The sequence below is a fragment of the Somniosus microcephalus genome, chromosome 21, assembly GCF_052327205.1.
Source record: "Somniosus microcephalus isolate GS21.2 chromosome 21, FLI_Smic_1.0, whole genome shotgun sequence".
Taxonomy (NCBI): domain Eukaryota; kingdom Metazoa; phylum Chordata; class Chondrichthyes; order Squaliformes; family Somniosidae; genus Somniosus; species Somniosus microcephalus.
In genome coordinates, this window is record NC_141007.1 from 19,959,487 (window position 1) to 19,984,017 (window position 24,531).

Consider the following 24,531-nt stretch of genomic DNA (forward strand, 5'->3'; position numbering starts at 1 on the left):
GCTTGCTCCCGGCGATTCCCAGGTGTCGGTGGGGATGTTGCACTTTTTCAAGGAGGCTTTAAGGGTGTCCTTGAGTGCTATGATGAGGAAAGAAGGAGTGGAGACCCGTGATGCTAGGGGAAAGCAGGTCACCAGCCCCCCAACTCAGACTCTCCTCGCAATGCGGCCCAGGGGTGCCCCAGTAAGCTGATGCTGGGCTTTGCACCAGGACTAGGTTGCAGTCAGTCCCTCTGCAGCTCTTGCTGGAAGGTTGTTGAGATGAGCTACTGATGAGGTTGGTGATTCTCGTAGACTTGCATTTGCGTTGAAGTATGGGCACTGACCCCCCTGAGCAAAAGCAATATGTGGGAAGGAGAGGTGCAGACTCTCTACTGACGCACATTGTGGCTGAGACTTTCAGTGCTGCAGAATGGTGAACCATTCTGTAGCTCGATCACCTGCCCTTCAGGCTGAAGGAAAGAGCAAGGATGCACATACTGCGTCAGAATTGCACTTCATTCTAACTCGCAAGTAATACGAAGTCAATTTCAATCCTAACGGTGTGTGTGATCTGAATGATGTTTCATAGTTTATTGCATAGTTTGTAAGGATCACTTTCTGTGTTTAGGTGAATGGAGTTCTGCCTATTCTTCCCTTGCTCTTCCCTGTGGTGTGGGTGCTGGTCACAACCTATGGAGAGGCTAGAGTCCTAGCTCAGTTTGGCAAGGCTCCTCCCGTTGGCCTGGTAAGGTTTTTCTCCTGCTTAGAATTAAGGTGGGACTGCAACAAATCAGACGGACGTAAAGGAGAGGGATACTCTGCCTGATAGTTGTTTTAAATAAACTTTTTTTACTGGCTTCTCAAGAATGTACATTCAAAATGTAAAATATATATGTGTACATTCATACATTTATTTTATGAAGTCATTGAATGATTATGGGTACATTCATACAGAAAATTTGAGGTCATTGCATATTTAGGTGTCCACACACAATTTATCAGGTGTATATTCCCATATATAGTTAATCGAGTCATTATGTATCTTGGCTATGTCGCCGGTGGGGGTGGCGGCGGATTTATTACCGCAACAGGCTGCCCACACAGAGAGCAGTGCCTATCATGGAGCCAAGGCAGCTTGTTTGGCCCAGGGTTCTGGGGTTGGTGACAGTGGGGAGTGTTCCTGAATAGTGGTGTTGGTGGCCCTCCTGGCCACTGGATGGGTTGGTGTGCTGAGAGAGTAATTTGTGTCGAGTGCTTCTCCCAGACTGCCTGGTACTTCACGAATTCACGACAAAATCCTAATTCTTCCAGTTGGAAGATGTCCCGCAAGTGTTTCGTCCGCGCATTTGTTGTGGCTGGGGCTGCCCTGCGCCAGGGGATGGGGAGACATCTTGGAGCGAGAGTTGTACTAGTCTGCTTGATGTGGAAGGCCATTTTTCTCCCGTGGACAGGCTCGGGCTCAGCAAGCAGAGTCCTCTGTGACTGTGAGATTGTTCATGTTCCTAGTGATCTCCCAGACTGTTGTCGAGAATGGCTCAATGCTTGGGCATGACCAGAATATGTGGAGGAGTGTGCTGTTCTGGGCACAACCCCTCCAGCAGTCAGCTATGGGGGTTGCGGGGGTGGGGGTGGAATTTGCTACAGGTGATGGCGTTTAATCTGTCGCCATTACTTTAGTCATTCCTCTCCCTTACGAGTCAGCCGAGGTCACATTCCCAGTCAATCTTCAGGTTTTCTGTCCAGTCCTTAGTCACGGAGGTCAGAATGACATACCGTATGGAATTTCCTCCGGAAGAGGCTATTAGGGAGAGGAAGAAAAGTTCCAAGATGGTCATGCAGTATTGCAGGGTTCAGGAGGTAGTGCTGTATCTGGAGAGAGCAGTATTGGTCCTATTGGGCAAGGTGAAAATTGTCAGAGAGCTGGTGAAAGGGCATACTATGGTCCTCATGGAGCAACTGCATCCAGCTGTGGTATATTCTCTTGGGAGCTTCCCATTGTGCCATATTTGGGGTAAGGGCTGATGGATCCAATGGGATCTTAAGGGAGGTGCAGGCCCAATTCCATACTCGGGACTAAATAAACCTTTTGATACCGTGTGTTGTAAAGGTGTAGATTCAACAGCTCTAATTCGAATTGACTGATTCTTCTCTCCTTTCAGTTGGCGAAATTCTCCGAGGACACGCTCAGCAGCTACACTGAAGTGGTTTCTTCAAAGGTACAGACTTTTAGCTGCATCACGCCCCATCTATATTCCCTTCAGATGCTTTTTGTACCTGTATTCATCTGATGCAATTAGATTTTTTCGCTCATTCCTTTATCCTAATGAATGACCTGCTGTCAAGCAAAACATGTCCTGAAGGAATTGGGATGCAAGAAGTGTGAATGGGCAGAACTGTCATCGAGTGTTATCTGTCAATACATCAGCATTGGTGATTTAGTTTTTATTTTCAATGTAACTATTATAAGGACTAGCTTCAGAGTCTGTTCTGCAGCGAATTCCCGCGACTATATCTCAATTACACCTAATATAATGAGCTTTTATAGAGATGCCATTGTTAACCGTGTTTTATCTTTGCAGCTGTTATTTATGCACTTTCAGGCAGGTTGCTGACGAGCAGCTGCCTGGGGTGGGGAATGCAGCATTAAATCCTTTGCAACGCCTCCGACAATGTGACGTGGTGGTACCCAGACTGACCAGCAGAGCTGCATAGGTGTGTGAAGCAGTGGGTCTGCCACCAGCACAGGGGCCTTGGCCAGAGGATTGGAAAATGGCGTGAATAGTTGTGCAGCTGAATGAGATTGAAACTTTGTTTTTAAGTACAGCCTGTGATGGGAGTGGATTTAACTGTGGATCGACTGCAAGCACAGTCAGGTTAATGTTCCACTCGTGCAGATCATATCGGAAAATTGCATTGGCACTTCTCTTAGAGTCTTTGGGCTGGATTTTCATTCAGGAGTCGGGTAGGAGGCGGGACTACAACTTTTGGGGTTGTAGTCCCGCCTCCATCGAGATGCGGCCAATCCACGCGATTTTAACTTGATTGACCTTGTTGAGCCCACCCAGCAGGCCAATTAAGGGCCACCCGGCAACAGGTGACGTCACAGACTGAAATTTCATCTGTCAGGAGGTTTTGACAGATGAAATACCAGCGTTTCACAGCTGTTTGAAGCTGTCAAACACTGACAGACTGACTTATAACCTGAGTCCTTCTCCACAGACTCAGTTAGAAATCTCTCCTGAACAGAAAGCTGAAGCCTGTCACTTTTGACAGTTTGCAGCCATTCTGCTTTCTGTGCCGGTGAGATGAGGGGCTCCCGAGACCTAAAGGAAGGAAGGAAGGCTGAAAAGGTACAAAAAGGTAATTTTAACTTCTTTAAACACTTTAGACACACCAAACACACTTACCTTTGCACTCATGCACACATCACTCACCTGAACACCGACATCTCGACCCCTCCAAGCCCTTCATCCCGACGGTCCGCCTCCTCTAACTTGGCGTGGTTTGGCGCCGTCGGGAATCCCACACTTCCACCTTCAGAATAGGGATTAGGCTAAAAACTGCCTGTTAACTACCTGTTAACAGGCAGTTAATTGGCACTAATCCCTTCCCGCCTCGGGGAGGCGGGTCCCAGTGCGGGGCGGGTACCCGCCTCCTTTGAAACTGGCATGGAGGCGGGTTGGGTGCGGGACGGGGTCGGGACCCCTGATTTTGGGATTTTAATCCCCCACACACCTCCAATCCCTACTCCACGGCCCAAAGAAAATCCTGCCCATAGAGTTATACAGCACAGAAAGAGGCCCTTCGGCCCATCGTGTCCGCGCCGGCCATCAAGCCCTGTCTATTTTAATCCCATTTTCCAGCACTTGGCCCGTAGCCTTGTATGCTATGGCGTTTCAAGTGCTCATCCAAGTGCTCATCTAAATGCTTCTTGAATGTTGTGAGGGTTCCTGCCTCTACCACCCTTTCAGGCAGTGAGTTCCAGATTCCAACCACCCTCTGGGTGAAAAGCTTTTTCCTCAAATCCCCTCTAAACCTCCTGCCCCTTACCTTGAAATTATGCCCCCTGGTTATTGACCCCTCTACTAAGGGGAAAAGTTCCTTTCTATCTGCCCTATCTATGCCCCTCATTATTTTGTACACCTCAATCAGGTCCCCCCTCAGCCTTCTCTGCTCTAAGGAAAACAACCCCAGCCTGTCCAGTCTCTCTTCATAGCTGAAGCGCTCCAGCCCAGGTAACATCCTGGTGAATCTTCTCTGCACTCTCTCCAATGCAATCACATCCTTCCTATAGTGTGGCAACCAGAACTGCACACAGTATTCCAGCTGTGGCCTTACCAGCGTTTTGTACAGCTCCATCATAACCTCCCTGCTCTTATATTCTATGCCTCGGCTAATGAAGGCAAGTATCCCATATGCCTTTTTAACCACCTTACCTACCTGTCCTGCTGCCTTCAGGGATCTATGTACATGCACACCAAGGTTCCTCTGTCCTTCCTAGGGTCCTACCATTCATTGTGTATTCCCTTGCCTTGTTAGTCCTCCCAAAATGCATCACCTCGCACTTTTCAGGGTTAAAATCCATTTGCCACTGTTCTGCCCATCTAACCATCCCGTCTATATCGTCCTGTAGCCTGAGGCTTCCCTCCTCGCTATTTACCACTCCACCAATTTTCGTGTCATCTGCGAACTTACTTATCATACCTCCTACATTCATATCTAAATCATTAATGTACACTACAAGCAGCAAAGGCCCAACACCGAGCCATACGGTACACCACTGGACACAGGCTTCCAGTCACAAAAACAACCTTCGACCATCGCCCTCTGCCTCCTGCCACTAAGCCAATTTTGGATCCAATGTGCCAAATTGCCCTGGATCCCATAGGCTCTTACCTTCTTGACCAGTCTCCCATGTGGGACTTTGTCAAAAGCCTTACTGAAGTCCATGCACCACCCTCATCCACGCACCTAGTCACCCCCTCGAAAAATTCAATCAAATTAGTTGGACATGATCTCCCCCCTGACAAAGCCATGCTTACTATCCTTGATTAATCCTTGCCTCTCCAAGTGGAGACTAATTCTGTCCCTCACAATTTTTTCCAATAATTTCCCTACCACTGATGTTAGGCTCACTGGCCTGTAATTCCCTGGTTTATCCCTACTACCCTTCTTGAATAATGGTACTACGTTAGCTGTTCTCCAGTCCTCTGGCACCTCCCCTGTGAACAGAGAGGTTCTGAAAATTTGTGTCAGAGCCCCTGCAATCTCCTCCCTTGCTTCTCAACAGCCTGAGATACATCTCGTCTGGGCCTGGGGATTTATCCACTTTTAAGCCCGCTAAAACCGCTAGTACCTCCTCCCTCTCAATACTAATTTGTTCAAGTATATCACAATCCCCCTGCCTGATTTCTATGCCTACATCGTCCTTCTCCATAGTGAACACGGATGCAAAACTTCACCTACATCCTCCAGCTCTACACACAGATTGCCACTTTGGTCCCGAATGGGCCCTACTCTTTCCCTGGTTATCCTCTTGCCCTTAATCAATCTATCTATCTATCTATATATATAAACTGGTATGTCTCTCTGTCTGGCTATACAGTCAAAAGTTATAGAGCGTACCTACACATATGTTATATCGAAAGAAAGCTCATCATTAGGGGACTCTTGTAGGCGTATTTACTTTTTCGTCGGACAAAAATTGTTCGCGCATTATACAAAAAACCTTCAAAATTCCACTCATTATCTACTCATTAGCATTGACTGACGTCAAGGTCGACCAATCCTGTGCCGTGATGATTGACCAATCCTACAGTTCAGCCACCTGATGGTTGACCAATCGGTGTGTGTGTGGGTGGGACTAACCATTCTCAGCTCAGGGATCTGGCAGCCATTGCCTCAAGCTAAAAACCCCATTGCCTCAACCTAAAAATATGCTCATCGAGGTTAGTATCTTATTTTTTTTATAAAAGATTTACCAAAAATGTTTTATAAGTACTTTAACTTTCATCTTTGAAGGTATTAAAAGCTAGAAATGTTTAGGTTAAAAAACAGTGCAAAACTGGCCTAGGCTTCTCCAACTGCCGACAGCCCAAATCCAGTCCCAGGCTTCCGGCCCACACATCCACCAGGCCCAAAAAAGCCCTGGAAACTGCTGACAACCCAAACCCAGTCCCAGGCTCCCGGCCCACACATCGACCAGGCCCAAAAAAGCCCTCGCAACGTGGGGCTCCCCTGCTAGTATACTAATAAAACACCTTGGGATTTTCCTTTATTTTGCCCGCCAGTGTTTTTTCATGCCCCCTCTTCGCTCCCCTAATTTCTTTTTTAAGTACCCTCCTGCACTTTCTATACTCTAGGGCTTCCACTGTTTTTAGTCCTTTGTATCTGCCAAAAGCCTCCCTTTTTTTCCTAATCCATTCTTGTATATCCCTTGACATCCAGGGTTCCCTGGGCTTGTTGGTCCCACCCTTGACTTTACGGGAACATGTTGGCGTTGTACTCTCTCTCTTTCTTTTCTGAAAGACTCCCACTGCTCTGATGTGGATTTTCCTACAAGTAGCTGATCCCAGTCCACTTTGGCCAGATCCTGCCTTACCATATTAAAATCGGCCTTCCCCCAATTTAGAACCTTTAGCCCATCTTTGTCCTTTTCCATGACTACCTTAAATCTCACCGAATTATGGTCACTGTCACCAAAATGCTCTCCTACTGACACTTCTACCACTTGCCCGGCTACATTCCCTAGAATTAGGTGAAGTACCGCCCCCTCTTTTGTAGGACTTTCTACATGCTGGCGCAAAAAGCTCTCCTGGACGCACTTTAAGAACTCTGCACCCTCTAAGCCTTTCACACTGACTATCCCAGTTAATATTGGGGAAGTTGAAATCCCCTCCTATTATTACGCTATTACTTCTACACTTCTCTGAGATTTGCCTACATACCTGTTCCTCTATCTCCCCCTGACTGTCCCAGCAAAGTGCTTGCCCCCTTTTTGTTTTTAAGTTCTACCCATCTGGCCTCATTAGAGGAACCTGCTAAGATATCATCCCCCCTTACAGCAGTAATTGACTCCTTGATTAATATTGCGACACCCCGCCTGAAGATTCTATACCCCGGAATAATGAGCTGCCAGTCCTGCCCCTCCCTCAACCATGTCTCTGCGATGGCAACAATATCATACTCCCACGTGTTCATCAACACCTTCAATTCATCTGCCTTACTCGCAAGACTCATTGCATTAAAATAAATGCCATCCAGCCTTGCCATACTCCCTTGTGCCATTACATATTTTGTTCTGCCTTCCAGGCTGACTTGTTTTTTTCCTCTATATTTGGCTGTGCATCACCCCCTACTATAGCTCCACTCCATATCCCATCCCCCTGCCAAGTTAGTTTAAACCCCCCCCCCCCCCCCCCAAACAGTACAAGCAAACCTCCCCGCAAGGATGTTGATCCTGTTCCGGTTCAGGTGCAACCCGTCCGACTTGTACAGGTCCCACCTTCCCCAGAAGCAGACCCAGTGATCCAGGAAACTAAAGCCCTCCCTCCTGCACCAACTCTTTAGCCACGCATTCATCTGCTCTATCCTCCTATTCCTATACTCACTAGCACGTGGCACCGGGAGTAATCCAGAGATTACAACCTTTGAGGTCCTGCTTTTTAATCTGCTACCTAGCTCCCTAAATTCTTGTTGCAGGACCTCATCCCTCTTTCTACCCATGTCGTTGGTACCAATATGAACCACGACCTCTGACTGTTCACCCTTCCCCTTCAGAATGCCCTGCAGCCATTCAGTGACATCCTTGACCCTGGCACCAGGGAGGCAACATACCATCCTGTAGTCACGTCTGCCGCCACAGAAAGTCTTATCTGTTCCCCTTACGATAGAATCCCCTATCACTATTGCTCTCCCACTCTTTTCCCTCCCCTCCTGTGCAGCTGAGCCACTCGTAGTGCCACAGACTTGGCTCTTGCTGCATTCCCCTGAGAAACAATCTCCCCCAGCAGTATCCAAAACGGAAAATCTGTTGGAGAGGGAGATGGACCCAGGGGACTCCTGCACTACCTTCCTAGTTCTTTCACTCTGTCTGGCGGTCACCCATTTCCTGTCTGCCTGTGCATTCTTTACCTGCTCCACAGTGACTCCAGCCGCAGCTCCAACTCCGAAATGCAGATTTCGAGTAGCTGCGGTTGGAGACACTTCCTGCACGTGTGTTCGCCCTGGACACCGAAAGAGTCCCTGACTTCCCACATAGCACAGGAGGAGCACTCCACGCAGCCGAGCTGCCCTGCCATGTCCTACCCTTAATTTACTCCCTTTACTTCCTTTAAATTAAAGAATTAATTAATTAAAATGGCCGGGAAATCGAGGGCTGTACTTGCCCAATTTTCTGATATTCACTCCCAAGCAATCAAGGCACCACACCAGGAAGCACGCAGAAAATTTCCCCCAATGTGCCTTTAACTCTCCCCTTAAAGGGGATTGTCCCCACTGAAGGGAGGTGGAAGATGTGAATCATATCCTTCCCATCGCAGCAGGGTCGCAAGCAAAGCACTGGTGTCTTCATGATGCAGTGATGCCAATTGAGTTTATCAAAGCTTCTCCGGTTGCTTTGTTAAACTAAAATTGACTTTGCTGAAATTATGCAATCTCCCAGGCAAATGGTACAGTCCCCACCACTTACACTGTCCCTGTTTTTCCCGGACAGCCACCTATATCGGGCAAACGGCGCTCGTGACCATTTGCCATCACCATAGGCGTCAATTACAAAGGCGCTGCTCTTGCTGCATTCCCCTGAGAAACAATCTCCCCCATCAGTATCCAAAACGGAAAATCTGTTGGAGAGGGAGATGGACCCAGGGGACTCCTGCACTACCTTCCTAGTTCTTTTACTCTGTCTGGTGGTCACCCATTTCCTGTCTGCCTGTGCACTCTTTACCATTTTTCCTGTCCAATAAACTATCAGTAACCAAACATGTAAGAGTTGTTGTGAAATGGGAGGTTGTTGGGAATATGACAACTCGCGGTACTGTTTGCTCCAGATTCGGGGTCACCTTCCACCTGCCCCCCCAGTCACAGTCGAACCCCCCCCCCCCCTTAAACGGCCCAGGGCTTTAATCTCAGCAAAGTTGACAGATTCATCAGTGCACTGACTGCTGGCACAAGGCCCCCTCAACACTGTTGGAATAAATTGTTTTGCAGAAAAGCTAAGGTAAACAAATACTTGTCAGAGATACTTGCTCATACTACGAGATTATTAGAAAGTCCGATGGATTTGCCATCCACCGTGAATATCTGGCAAATCGCGTTAGTCCGAATGTGCCCGCTTTATGCGGTGGGGACTGTACCATCTCCACTGGTGTAAATCGTGGGCTCTCACCGTTCGACTCAGTAATTTCTGCGAGCCAACACCCTGTTATTGTCTATCTCTACTAATCCAGCTCCCCGACACTGTCAGGCTCAGTACCTCCTGCTAACCAGCAGTACCAAGGCAGTCAGCAACATTCACAGTCTTATTTTTTTAAATTAAGCCATTGACCCAGGTGTTTTGGCAATAATTTTGCTTCAACTATTGGGCTCAGTGACTCATCCCAGTCAGATGCCATCAGTGTTTGACTGTTCAAATATTTTTGACTAAAAGGTAGTGACCAAAGCAGTTTATGAAAGATAATTTGATGCGACACCTACTACCCACCCAATAACATAAGACATAGGAGCAGGAGTAGGCCATTTGGCCCCTCGAGCCTGTTCCGCCATTCAATAAGATCATGGCTGATCTGATCTTAGCCTCAACTCCACTTCCCTGCCCACTCCCCATAACCCTTGACTCCCTTATCGTTCAAAAATCTGTCTATCTCCACCTTAAATATATTTAATGACCCAGCCTCCACAGCTCTCTGGGGTAGAGAATTCCAAAGGTTCACGACCCTCTGAGAGAAGAAATTCCTCCTCATTTCCGATTTAAAAGGGTGCCCCCCTTATTCTGAAATTTTGCCCCCTAGTTCTAGATTCCCCCACAAGGGGCAACATCCTCTCTGCATCTATTCTGTCAAGCCCCTTCAGAATCTTATATGTTTCAATAAGATCCCCTCCCATTCTTCTGAACTCCAATGAGTATAGGCTCAACCTTTCTTCATAAGACAACCCTTTCATCGCCGGAATCAACCTCGTGAACCTTCTCTGAACTGCCTCCAATGCAAGTATATCCTTCCTTAAATAAGGAGACCAAAACTGTACATAGTACTCCAGGTGTGGTCTCACCAACGCCCTGTACAGTTGTAACAGGACTTCCCTGCCTTTGCAATAAAGGCCAACACTCAATTTGCCTTCCTAATTACTTGCTGTACCTGCATGCTAACTTTTTGTGATTCATGTACAAGGACCTCCAGATCCCTCTGTACCTCAGTATTTTGTAATCTCTCCCCATTTAAATAATAATTTGCTTTTTTATTTTTCCTACCAAAGTGGATAACCTCGCATTTTCCCACATTAAACTCCATCTGCCAGATTTTTGCCCACTCACTTAACCTTAGTTTGCATAGTTTTCCTGCATTTGACACAAGAGGTAGCAATGGGGGAATATTAAAGATGTCAAGCTGAAAATCTGGGTTATTTTTCGGGACTTTGAATGGAATATTATTATTTCATTCAGAGTCAAAAGATCGAGGCAGTCTGGTGTATCTTGCTTTGCCTGTCAGATCAGGGCCATAGGCAAGAGAATGCACTTTTCCAGCAAAGATGAGTGTTGCTCCCCACTCTGCTGCCCCAGCGGATGCTGTGGGCGGAAATCCTCACAATAGTTTTGTGAGACTGGGATTCACAAAAGGAGGGGTGTGAGGTTTGGGTGCTAGCATCAACTGAAGGGGGAAGGACAGTGTCAGCATGAATTGAGGGAGGGGGAAGAGTGCTCAAGATCTGAAGGGGAAGGTGATCAGTATGAAGGGAAGGGGAGCAGTGTACCAGTGTTAGCTGGGGAAGGGAGACAAGAATCCGCATGAACTGAGGGGAGAAGAGTGTCATCTTAAATTGAGGTGGAAATGGATGAGTGCCAGCATGAACTGTTGAATAAACCCAAACGTCATGTATTTTTTCTGTTTTTCAAAAGGTAATTGAGTCCAACAATTTTGAAATAAGTTTTTTAAATGAACCAGAATGCACCATTTTTATTGTAAAAATTCAAAATTTGCTGCCTACAGCCCTGTGTCCTACCTCTCCGTTCTCCGTACTTATTCTGTACTTGGATAAGTCTTGGTTTTCCCTGACAGGAAATGACGTTCTGTATCTGGAGTCACTTTCTGTCACTACTGCGAGGAAGGTCTCTTACCCTCTGCTACACTTCCAGTCTGCTTCAGAACCTGGGCTCTGTCACAGTGAGTATTCGGCTATCCAGTGTTTTAGTTCATATCTATGGGTCTGCTCTAGCCAGATGTGAAAATCAGTTTTGCACATGGGCTTAATGGTGGTGTCTGTTGCAATATCACTGCTGAGAAATCAACAGGGGAACTTAACCTTTGGTTCTTGAGGTTCAGTGAAAGAGTGCTCTGTGCAAACACCAATATTTTGTAAGAGAGCATACATTTAACTGGCATCCGGTAAGTCTTGTCAGAGTATCTGCACTGGATAATCTAGAATTCATTGTAATTTTATTCCTCATACAAAGGCAAGATACTGCGGATGCTGAGAATCTGAAATAGAAACAGAAAGTGCTGGAAATACGCAGGTCAGGCAGCATCTGTGGAGAGAGAAACAATTGAGCTTTCAGGTCGGTGACCTCTCGTCAGATCTGGAAAATATTAGGGCCTAGAAATTCACTATAGCCTCGTTTGGGGCGCCAGCCTCGCCAGGGCGCTAACCTAACCAGGGCGCTAAAAGTAGCGTCCCGGAAGCATTCGCGGCCGCCCGCCGGAAATTCAGTTGGAGCGCCCCAGAGGGAAGCGCGGCGCTACTAGAGGCGCCCCGCATCCCTCTTGGGGCGCTGCAACTGAATATCTTGGCGCTACGTGCTGCAGCGCCACACGCTGCGGCACATCGCACTGCGGTACTGCAGGCCTTCCTCCCCTACTTAAAGGGGAGGGGCCTTGTTCTGCGCGATCTGGGGCCCAGCTGGGCCCCCGAGGATCGCGAGTGCCGGCAAAAGAGCCCGGCACCGAGGAGAAGTGCCGGGCTCTTGGAACGCAGCCGGCACTCCGCGGGGGGGCGGGGTGGGGGGGGATCAGGAGGCCGGGGACGGCAGCGCGGAGAGGTGCTGGCAGGCGGCCAGCAACAAAAATGGCCGCCCCGCACCTCCTTTAATTTGCGCCTTTACCGCCGCAGGAAGGCCCCCCTGAACCGGTCGCACATAGCGTCCGGCGGTAAATCAGGGGGCGCTTCCTAATATCGCGGCCGGGGCGCTGCGCACACCGATGACGTCATCGGTAGCGGCGCAGTGCTAACGGCTAGCGCCACCATTAGCATCCCGCTGAATTTAGCGGGAGGCGTGGCCAGTAGCTTCCGACCCACTTAGCGCCCTCTTAAGGCGCTAACGGGTGGCGCAGCCCACTGAATTTCTAGGCCTAGATGTTTAAAAGCATTTAAAAACCTGTTCTGTCTGTAAAATTTTCCAGTTCTGACGAAAGATCACCGAACTGAAACGTTAGCTCTGTTTCTCACTCCACAGATGCTGCCTTACCTGCTGAGCATTTCCAGCATTGTTCTGTTTATAATTTTACTCCTCGATGTTGTTCTGGAACCACAGCATTGGCCGAGCTTTACCCATGAACCATTCTGTCCCAAGTGTGGAGAAGTCCAATTTGTAATGTTTGTTTTTTCCACCGCCAGTTCAGCCCCTAGCTGCAGCGGATCTTATGTTAGATGATATCACTGTGGCCAGCGGATAATCTGTTGAGCTGGACAAGCCATTCTTGGGCGATTACTCCATACCCATGATGCAGGAGCAGTGGCTTTCTGTGGTAGAGTAGAGCAGAGCAGAGGCGCAACATTTCCCCAGTTTGGTTTTGGCTTTGAGAATTTGTTTTTTTAATGGCATCAGTTTATCTTTTAAGCGAAGGTTAACTCTCAGTGGGGAGTTTCTGGGCAGACTCGGTTCCTGTGATCTATCTAACCTCTTGTATATTGCCGTGTTGCCTGCTGGGGAAAGTTCTCACCAAATTACAAGCCTTTGTTTTTGCGTTTTAGTGCTGCTTAGGTTGTCAGTTATCTTCTGATTCTCTGATCTGATCTGATCTTCTCAAAGATTAGGTCAGTATACTTCTGTCATTAACCTGGGTGATTGGTCTCATGAAACAATGTATTGCTAGAGAAACATAGAAACATAGAAAAATAGGAGCAGGAGTTGGCCATTCGGCCCTTCGAGCCTGCTCCGCCATTCAGTATGATCATGGCTGATCCTCTATCTCAGTACCATATTCCCGCTCTTTCCCCATACCCCTTGATGCTTTTTGTGTCTAGAAACCTATCTATCTCCCCCTCAAATATATTCAGTGACTTGGCCTCCACAGCCTCTGTGGTAGAGAATTCCACAGGTTCACCACCCTCTGAGTGAAGAAATTTCTCCTCATCTCAGTCCTAAATGTCCTAGTGTTTAAGGACAAAAATGACTGCCTCTGGCATAAGAGACGGCAGATGAAGCAATATATTAACTTAGTCTGTCCCGCATGAGTCGAGTAGGGATTAAAGGGTTCATTTTTGGTTGCTTATTCATGCGATCCCCTTTTATTCCCTAAAGTCCTTTCATGTACTCCTTGAGGTAATGGGCAGGTAACGCACGCCCATTCTCTGTTTAATGATGCTGTAGAACGGATTTTCGGCAGCTGTGTGGGAGTAAGTGGGATTTACACTACTTTCTTGTAGCTGAAATCAGAAACTCGTGTTGGAAATCATGGGAACAGGAGTAGGCCATTCAGCCCCTTGAGCTTGATCCGTCGTTCAGTGAGATCATGGCTGACCTGTATCCTAACTCCATCCACCCTCCTTGACTCCATATCCCTTAATACCCTTGGCTAGCAAAAATCTTACCAATCTCAGATTTAAAATTATTAATTGAGCTAGCATCTACTGTTTTTTGTGGGAGAAAGTTCCACACTGCTACCACCCTTTGCATGAAGAAGTGTTTCCTAACTTCCCCCCTCAATGGCCTGACTCTGATTTTAAGGTTGTGTCCCCTTGTACTAGACTCCTCTCACCAGCGAAAAATATTTCTCTCCATGTACCCCATCAGTTTCTTTCAAAATCCTAAAAACCTCAATTAAATCACCCCTTAACCTTCTATATTCAAAGGTTCAAGCGCATGGTCTGGCACATTGGCCCATCAATGCGCTACTGCTTCCCGCTGCTTAGAATTGAGTGTTAGCCAATTTGTATCATTGAGCGTATATTAGCATGAAAGCATTATCTTGTCATTCTGAATGTTTAGGTGCTTTGCTGCGTGGACAAGCAAGGAATACTGTCATGGCCCAATCCCAGTCCAGAAACGGTTCTGTTCTTCAGCGGACGTGTGGAGCCACCCCACGACAGCCTAGAGGATCTGAAAGATGACTTGTCCATGAGGTCCTTTGGTCACCCAGAGATGGAGGAAGAGAAAGATGAGGTGAGGGTCCAATTCATCTTGTTATTCACTTGTTAAAATCTGCCATAGACAAAGTATCTGTTTCAGGGCTGCTATTCAAACCATCAGTTCCACGTTTTGAGTGCAGAATTATCTTGGAACGGAACTTCTTAATCAGGGGTCATAAATATAAGATAGTCATTAATAAATCCAGTAAGGAATTCAGGAGAAACTGCTTTACTCAGTGGTTAGAATGAGGAACTTGCCACCACATGAAGTAGTTGAGGTGCATAGCATAGATGCATTTATGGAGAAGCAAGATAAGTTCATGAGGGAGAAAGGAATAGAAGGTTATGCTGATAGGGTTAGATGACATAGAGTGGAAGAAGCTTATGTGGAGCATAAACACTGGCATAGACCAGTGTGGGCTGAATGGCCTGTGCTGTAAATTTTTTGTAATTCTATGTACAGGAAACTTTGGTTTATCCGGAGGTTGTATGTCCGGAATACTCGATCTAACGGCAAAAATCAGGAGCCGTTTTTTTAGATCTCGTTCTTTTTTTTTCCCAGTCAGCCACTGCAAGGTCTGTAGCTATAGCAATAGCTTCAGCTACAGACGCTTGCAGCTGCAGCCGACTCTTTAGAAGCTGTTGCTAAGCAACAGTGTTTGTTGTCAGATACGGAGATGAAAACCTCCGTATGCTTCAACATTAACTTTGTATGTCCGGCAGTTTTGATAGATCGGCAACACGCCGGTCCCGTCGGTGCCGGATATCACAAAGTTTCCTGTAATCGTGTTGGAACAGATCAGCATTCAGGGCAGGGCTGGATGTCATTACCAACTCAATGTAATGAGGCAGCCAAAGAATGACCCACCACATGCACCATCCAAATGGGCCTTTTCCAATGACGAGACATTGGTGGTGGGAATGGGGGTTAGCAGAGGATTTTATGCTCTGTAGTGCTTGAGATTCACTCTAATGGAAGAAATTAGCCTCTCCACCCAACATGCTCTTTCATTTTTAAACAAGTGTAGTTTTGTAAAATAAAGTGTTAAAATACTAATGCACACATGGGAACAAAATGTCAAGCTGTCTTGCTTAATTGTACCACACGCTGACTTTCAAATTCTGAATCTTCTCAATTTGTTTCAATGTGGTTGAAAATCCCAACTGTAATCCTCCTTGTGCCAAAGCACAGACAAATTGACAGATTAGTGCCTTGAGATAGAGATGTGTTGTCACACATCCTGTTTGGTTCATGTACAGTATGATTTGCAGCCAATATGTTTTTTTGTCCTTCTGTTTTACTCCCTTTCCCTCCAAAAGGGGCCGACACTTGCTAGGGTATGAAGTCGCAGGCAATGGTCACCCTCCAATATCTTGCCCAGTTGGCCCTTTCGTCATACGAGTGTGTTGGCAAGTCATTGCATCGTGTTGGGCATGGCACCCGAGCCAGATCCTGACCTTGCCCGATATCCGCACACGTACCTTCCGAGACGGATTGTGACTGTGCCTGATAGTTTTTCTCGTCACTAGCCCAGGGGAGCGGAGGTCAATGTATCACAGCCTCCCTCCCACACAAACACACTAACGCCACACAGACTGAGGATCAAACCTCGGGCTTCATGGGACAAATCAGTGAGATGGCCTCCAAATGTACCAACTGAGCCGGAGGGGTGTGAAAACCTGTGCTTTTCACCACAGGGGAACATTCATAGGTGTAATTTTCATGAACAATGCGCAGAATTAAAAATTGCTCGGCCTTACACAATTAAGATTTACATTCTAACATTGCCAGCTTGAGCACCATTGGTAAGTAAGAACCACTGAGGGGTTTTGATAGAATAAGTAGGGACAAACTGCAGGAGGGTCGGAAACCAGAGGACACAGATTTAAGATCATTGGCGATAGAACCAGAGGGGAGATGAGAAATGTTTTTACGCAGCAAGTTATTACAATCTGGAAGGCACTGCCTGAAAGGGTGGTGGAAGCAGATTCAATAATAACTTTTGAAAGGGAATTGGATGTATACTTGAAAAGGAAACATTTGCAGGGCTGTGGGGAAAGAGCAGGGAGAGTGGAACTAATTGGATAGCTCTTTCAGAGAGCCAGCACGTGCGCAATGGGCCGAATGGCCTGTACTGTGTATGATTCTATGATACTCTTCTAAAGGAACGTTGAGATTTTCTGACCCTTGTATTTTGAATAATGCCTAGTCCAGGGAAGCTGATGCTCTGTTGCCCACCGCTGGTCTGGAGTTTGTCCACATCACCAATGAGATCGGACAGGACAAAGACGAGAAGACTGAAAGCACTCCGCGATCGAGGAAGCGCAGCGAGAATCGACGGTGCAAGCACCTGTCGGGATCCAATGTCAGCTTCAGCAAAGACACAGAAGGAGGGGAGGATGATCTGACACAGGTAACGGGATCAGCAACTACATTGTGTGCGAGTAGTGGACCCCAGGTATTTGTTCGGAGAGGGTTGAAAGCAGGTGCTGGATGTATTGTGAAGAGGGGGGCGGGCGGGCGGACGGACCCCACTTCTATTGCCAGGGAGGAGCGGGCGGACCCGGCTGTATCACGAGGAGGATAAATAAAGATCCTTAGGTGTAGTGTGAGGGAGGGGTGGATGGACCCCAGGCGTATTGATAGGGGAGGACGGGCAGGCCCCAGGTGTAGCATGAGGGAAAGACAAGTCCTGTTATATTGCCAGGGAGGGTCGGGCAGACCCCAGACGTATAATGAGGGAGGGACAAGGCTTGGGTATACTGTGAGGGAGAGTTGATCGGACCACGGGTGTATTGTTGGGAAGAATCAGGGCCCAGTAAACTGAGAGTGTGTGGACCCTTTGGGTATTATTTCTCATTGACTAATATTCATCGTGATTGACTGGAGTTCACTTACTGCCCCGTCCGATCACCATTATTATAGAACATAAGAAATAGGAGCAGGAATAGGCCACTTGGCCCCTCGAGCCTGCTCCGCCATTCAATAAGATCATGGCTGATCTTGGGCTCAAAGCCACTTCCCTGCCCGCTCCCCATAACCCTTCACTCCTTTATCTTGCAAAAATCTGTCTATCTCCACTTTAAATGTATTTAATGACCCAGCCTCCACGGCTCTCTGGGGCAGAGAATTCCACAGATTTACGACCCCCTGAGAGAAGAAGTTCCTCCTCATCTCAGTTCCAAAAGGGCGACCCTTTATTCTGAGACTGTGCCCCCGAGTTCTAGATTTCCCCATGAGGGGAAACATCCTCTCTGCATCTACCCTGTCGAGCCCCCTCAGTACCTTATATGTTTCAATAAGATCACCTCTCATTCTTCTAAATTCCAATGAGTATAGGCCCAGCCTGCTCAACCTTTCTTCATAAGTCAAACCCCTTATCTCTGGAATTAACCTAGTGAATCGTCTCTGGACTGCCTCCAATGCAAAGTATATCCTTCCTTAAATAAGGAGACCAAAACTGTACGCAGTACTCAAGGTGTGGTCTCACCAATACCCTGTACAGTTGTAGCAGGATTTGCCTGCTTTTATACTCTAACCCCCTTGAAATAAAGGCCAACTTTCCATTTGCCTTTTTGATTACTTGCTGTACCTGCATGCTAACTTTTTGTGTTTCATGCACAAGGACCCCCAGGTCCCTCTGAAGTGTAGCATTTTGTAATCTCTCTCCATTTAAATAATTTGCTTTTTTATTTTTCCTGCCAAAGTGGATAACCTCGCACTTTCCCACATTATACTCCATCTGCCAAATGTTTGCCCACTCACCTAGCCTGTCTATATCCCTTTGCAGATTCTTTGAGTCCTCTGCACAACTTGCTTTCCCACCCATCTTTGTATCATCCGCAAACTTGGCTACATTACACTTGGTCCCTTCATCCAAGTCATTAATGTAGATTGTAAATAGTTGAGGCCCCAGCACCAATCCCTGTGGCATCCCACTAGTTACTGTTTGCCAACCGGAAAATTACCCATTTATCCTGACTCTCTGCTTTCTGTTAGTTAGCCAATTCTCTATCCATGCTAATATTTTTCCCCCAACTCTGTGAGCTCTTATCTTATGCAGTAACCTTTTATGTGGCACCTTATCGAATGCCTTCTGGAAATCCAAATGCACCACATCCACTGGCTTACCCTTGTCCACCCTGCTTGTTACATCCTCAAAGAACTCCAGCAAATTTGTTAAACATGATTTCCCTTTCCTAAAAGCATGCTGACTCTGTTTGACTGCAGTATGTTTTTCTAAATGCCCTGCTACTGCTTCCTTAATGAAGGACTCCAGCATTTTCCCAACGACAGATGTTAGGCTAACTGGTCTATAGTTTCCTGCTTTCTGTCTCCCTCCTTTCTTAAATAGGGGTGTTACATTAGCGGTTTTCCAATCTGCTGGGACCTCTCCAGAGTCCAGGGAATTTGGTATATTGTAACCAATGCATCCACTATCTCTGCAGCCACTTTTAAGACCCTGGGATGCAGGCCATCTGGTCCAGGGGACTTGTCGTCTTTTAGTCCCATTATTTTACTGAGTACTATTTCCTTAGTGATAGTGATTGTCTTTAGTTCCCCACTCCCTGTGGCCCCTTGATTATCCATTATTGGGATGTTGTTAATGTCTTCTACAGTGAAGACAGATGCAAAATATTTGTTCAGAGACTCTGCCATTTCCCCGTTCCCCATTATTAATCCCCCAGTTTCATCCTCTAAGGGACCAATGTTTACTTTAGCTACCCTCTTCCTTTTTCTATACCTGTAGAAGCTCTTACTATCTGTTTTAATGTTCCTTGCCAGCTTACTCCCATTAATTCTTTATCTCTCTTATTTTTTTAGTCATCCTTTGCTGGTTTTTAAAAATTTCCCAATCCTCTGGTCTCCCACCAATCTTGGCAACATTGTATGCCTTCATTTTCAATTTGATACCATTCTTTACTTCCTTAGTTAGCCACGGATGGTGCTCCCTTCTCTTAAAACCTTTCTTTCTCACTGGGATATCTTTTTGTTGAGCGTTATGAAATATCTCCTTAAATGTCCGCCACTGCATTTCAACTTTCTTACCCTTTAATTTGTTTTTCCAGTCCACTTTAGTCAGTTCTGCCCTCATGCCATTATAATTGCCTTTGTTTAAGATCAGGACACTGGTTTGGGATACAACTTTCTCGCCCTCCAGCTGAATTTGAAATTCAACGATTCTATGATCACTCTTTCCTAGAGGATCCTTTACTATGAGATCATTTATTAATTCTGTCTCATTACATAGTACCAGATCCAAGATAGCCTGCTCCCTGGTTGGTTCCATTACATACTGTTCCAGGAAAACATCCCGGATGCACTCTATGAACTCCTCCTCCAGGCTACCATGGCCAATTTGATTTGTCCAATCAATATGGAGATTAAAATCCCCCATGATTATTACCGTACCTTTTTTACAGGCCTCCATTATTTGTTGTTTTATACTCTGTCCAACAGCATTGCTACTGTTCGGGGGCCTGTAGACTACACCCACCAGAGACTTTTTCCCCTTATAATTTTTATCTCCACCCAAACCAATTCTACATTTTGATCTTCTGAGCCAATATCACTTCTCACCACTGCACTGATCCCATCCTTTACCAACAAAGCCACCCCACCTCCTTTTCCTTCCTGTCTATCCTTCCGAATTATCCTATACCCTGGAATATTCAGTTCCCAGCCCTGGTCGCCCCGCAACCACGTCTCTGTAATGCCGATCAGATCACACCCATTTGTATCTTTTTGTGCTGTCAACTCATTTATCTTGTTACGAATGCTGCGTGCATTCAGATATAGAGCTTTTAATTTTGTCTTTTTACCATTTTTCCTTGTTTTGGCCCCATTTTCTGTTACACTCTTATTTTTAAACATTCTGTCCCTTCCTGTCACACTCTGGTTATTATTTCCCCCATCTCTAGCCTGATCTATTGCTTTCTCATTTCTCATTGACTTTTTACTTTCCCGCTCACCTGGATCCTCTCCCTTCTCCCCCCCCCCCCCCCCCCCACCCCCACTATTTAGTTTAAAGCCCTCTCTACAGCCCTAGTTATTCGATTCGCCAGGACTCTAGCCCCAGCATGGTTGAAGTGAAGCCCGTCCAAACGGAACAGCTCCCTCTTATCCCAGTACCGGTGCCAATGCCCCACAAATCGAAACTCATTTCTCCCACACCAGTCCTTCAGCCACTCGTGCATTTCTCTGATCTTATTTACCCTATGCAAATTTGCTCGTGGCTCAGGTAGTAATCCAGAGATTATTAACTTTGTGGTTCTGCTTTTTAATTTAGCCCCTAGCTGCTCATACTCTCGCAGCAGAACCTCTTTCTTTGTCCTACCTATGTCATTGGTACCTACGTGGACCATGACAACTGGATCTTCCCCTTCCCACTCCAAGTTTCTCTCCAGCCCAGAGGAGATGTCCTTAACCCTGGCACCGGGCAGGAAAGACAGCCTTCGGGACTCACGCTCTCGGCTGCAGAGAACAGTATCCCCCTCACTATACTGTCCCCAATCACTACAACATTTTTTTTTGCTCCCCCCCACTTGAATGGCTCCCTGTACCACGGTGCTGTGGTCAGTTTGCTCCTGCAGTCTCTGGCCTCGTCCACACAGGGAGCAAGAATCTCGTACCTGTTGGACAAGGCCAAGGGCTGAGGCTCCTCCACCACTACCTCCTGGATCCTAATACCTGCCTCGCTTGTAGTCACACCCTCCTGTCCCTGACCATGGGCCAAATTGAAAGTAATTATTCTAGTGGATGTGACTGCCTCCTGGACCATAGTGTCCAGGCAACGCTCCCCCTCCCTAATGTATCGCAGTGTCTGAAGCTCGGACTCCAGCTCATCAACTCTGAGCCGAAGTTCCTCGAGCAGCCAACATTTGCTGCAGATGTGGTCGCCCTGGACCTCCATGGTGTCCACCAGCACCCACATGCAACAACAACAACACATTGCCTGGTCTCCCATCTCAATTAATTAATTAGTTTTAAAATTTGGAACACATATCTTTTAATCTACACCAAGGCACTTAAATTTAGACGTTCAAGTTTGGGAAAAAAAGCAAGAAATACTCACCAACCAATCACTTACCTGCTTTCTGGTGACGTCACACTTCGATTACTTTTTACTTCTTTACACTCACCGGTCCTTTGTATCTCAGCCACTCCCGCTGCTCCCGAACTCTCCCGGGTTTTGGCGCTCTCGCTCTGCTCCCGAACTCTCCTGGGTTTTGGCGCTCTCGCTCTGCTCCCGAACTCTCCCGGGTTTTGGCGCTCTCGCTCTGCTCCCGAACTCTACCGGGTTTTGGCGCTCTCGCTCTGCTCCCGCTGCTCCCGAACTCTCCCGGGTTTTGGCGCTCTCGCTCTGCTCCCGCTGCTCCCGAACTCTCCCGGGTTTTGGCGCTCTCGCTCTGCTCCCGCTGCTTTTGAACTCTCCCGGGTTTTGGCGCTCTCGCTCTGCTCCCGCTGCTTTTGAACTCTCCCGGGTTTTGGCGCTCTCGCTCTGCTCCCGCTGCTTTTGAACTCTCCCGGGTTTTGGCGCTCTCGCTCTGCTCCCGCTGCTTTTGAACTCTCCCGGGTTTTGGCGCTCTCGCTCTGCTCCCGCTGCTTTTGAACTCTCCCGGGTTTTGGCGCTCTCGCTCTGCTCCCGCTGCTTTTGAACTCTCCCGGGTTTTGGCGCTCTCGCTCTGCTCCCGCTGCTTTTGAACTCTCCCGGGTTTTGGCACTCTCGCTCTGCTCCCGCTGCTTTTGAACTCTCCCGGGTTTTGGCGCTCTCGCTCTGCTCCCGCTGCTTCTGAGCTCTCGGGTTTTGGCGCTCTCGCTCTGCTCCCGCTGCTTCTGAGCTCTCGGGTTTTGGCGCTCTCGCTCTGCTCCCGCTGCTTCTGAGCTCTCTCGGGTTTTGGCGCTCTCGCTCTGCTCCCGCTGCTTTTGAACTCTCCCGGGTTTTGATAATGTATTGATAATGTTTTGATGAGAAAATTAGTTTAAGACCATGCTGTCTTTATTCTTTTTTGGATGAAGGAAGCTCAGTTACATTACTGACATTGTACAATATTGTTGATATTTCTGGCTAACCAAGTATTCTTTTTGAGTTATTTTTGGGTAAATTGGATACCGGGCAACATTTTTTAAAGTAGTGCTTTGTGGGAAACTGGCCAGAGGCAGGAATGGTTTGTATTCCATAGATTGCTGTCTTCTAGTTTGTAGTTTGTATTACATCTGTCCCCACTGGTACCCCTGCACAGTCAATGCAAGGCCACTCCATTGTGTGTGGACACATCTTACAGCAGACCTCGAAACCACAATAAGCACATGTCGAAAGGACCAAATTAATTTGATTCCGATTCTGCACTATTTACAGGTGAGTGGTATTGGTGAAGACCTGGACCTGGAAGTAGAAGATTATATCTGCGATTACCACTTGGAAATGTTGAGCCTCTCGCAGGACCAGCAGAACCCGGCCAGTATTCAGTTCGATGACACCAACTGGCAGTTTCACATCTCCTCGCTGAAACCACTGGGCCTCAACATCCTCCTCAACCTGTGCTACTCCACCGTCACCGAGCAGGTGTGCCGCTTCTCCGACCACCTGTCCAACGTCGCCCTGCAGGAGACATCGGGCACTGCCATGCCCATCCACGTTCCTTGGGGGCTCTGTGAATTAGCCAGGCTCATAGGTGCGTGGCCAGTCTAGTACTTCGAAGATGGTTTGTGGTGCTAATTTGATACGTTAATTTTAAGATGTAACATCTGAGGCGAACCAACAACACATTGGCCCGTATTTTCCGATCGGAGGCTTCCTGCGTGCAGAGGCCTCCGATCTGAAAAAAATCTACGAACTTACCTGAGGTGCGTATACTTCTGCTCCTGGGCCCCTCGAGTCAAAATGCGCAGGGCCCACGTATCCCAGGGGCGCATGCAGTTCGCAAGCGTCCCTGGGATTACGTGGGCCATGGGGAGCCAATAGGAGAAGGGAATCTCCCTTCATACACTTGACAGATCGACCTGTCAAATAGATGAATGGAGATCACCCCAAAAACACAGTAAAACATTAAATAAATTTTTAAAAAACCATCACATTTTTAAAATGAGCTGAAATTACAATAAATTAAAGATTTTAAACAAAAATTAAATTTTTTGAAAAAAATAATTAATGTTTTTAACAGGGCTAAAAATAAACTTACCTTTTTGAAAAGCATTTTTAAATGATAAATGAGTGGGGGGAAAAGATATTTTTAAAAACTTTTTTTCAACTCTTATAAGCAGGCCTTACACCTGCTTTTACCAGGCGTAAGATTTCTAAGGGTTTTCTGCGGGCGGAGGTTCTCCAGAAAGCGGAACTATCTACCCGCAGAGGCCTTTCTCTAGGGCAGGCATCAGAGCTGTCGAGCATTCTTGACAGATCGGAAATGCCGGTTTTCAGCGCATGCGCTTGGCATGCCTGAAACCAGCATTTCCGATGTCCCTACGGGTGTGTACACAGCCCGTACACACCCGTAGGCATCGGAATATATGGCCCATTTTGGATTTTCGGATCCTGATTGTCCTATTGAATACCAGATTCTGAAGTACGTTTTGAAGTGTAGTCACTGTTGAAGGGGTTCAGATGATGCCACGAACCATCACTTTCGCAGTTAATTAAGTTATTGGAGAACCCCAAGATCCGGTTACATTTCTCAGTAATGTAGGGGTAATTCCTCATTTTTCTCGGTCTAATTAAACCTATATGCACCTGTACCTACTATATGCTGTAATCCATGTTGTACTTGGTTTAAACCAAATGAAACTGAAGGTGCCGAATGATGTATCTTTTTTTAAGAATGATTAACCAAAGGGAGGGGCCACAGCCTGTAGGTGCAGGACTGAAAAGACTAATCTTTTCTAATCCATCCACCACCTTAAACATTCACTCCCTCCACCACCGGCGTACCGTGGCTGCAGTGTGTACCATCTACAAGATGCACTGCAACAACTCGCCAAGGCTTCTTTGACAGCAC

General features: G+C 47.1%; 1 protein-coding gene across 2 annotated transcripts in view; it reads left to right on the plus strand.

Moving 5' to 3' along the window:
* tmem94 (transmembrane protein 94) overlaps nt 1–24,531 on the plus strand; it is a 151,972-nt gene that overhangs the window by 56,475 nt on the left and 70,966 nt on the right. For both annotated transcript variants that reach the window (XR_015073042.1, XM_085963319.1), the window contains exons 9-14: nt 608–724; nt 2,139–2,195; nt 11,250–11,354; nt 14,396–14,569; nt 16,746–16,949; nt 22,896–23,211. Coding sequence is in view for 1 of the 2 variants with exons in the window: in XM_085963319.1 (XP_085819445.1) it covers nt 608–724; nt 2,139–2,195; nt 11,250–11,354; nt 14,396–14,569; nt 16,746–16,949; nt 22,896–23,211 (973 nt within the window). In the remaining variant the exon portion in view is untranslated. The remainder of the gene's footprint in view (nt 1–607; nt 725–2,138; nt 2,196–11,249; nt 11,355–14,395; nt 14,570–16,745; nt 16,950–22,895; nt 23,212–24,531) is intronic.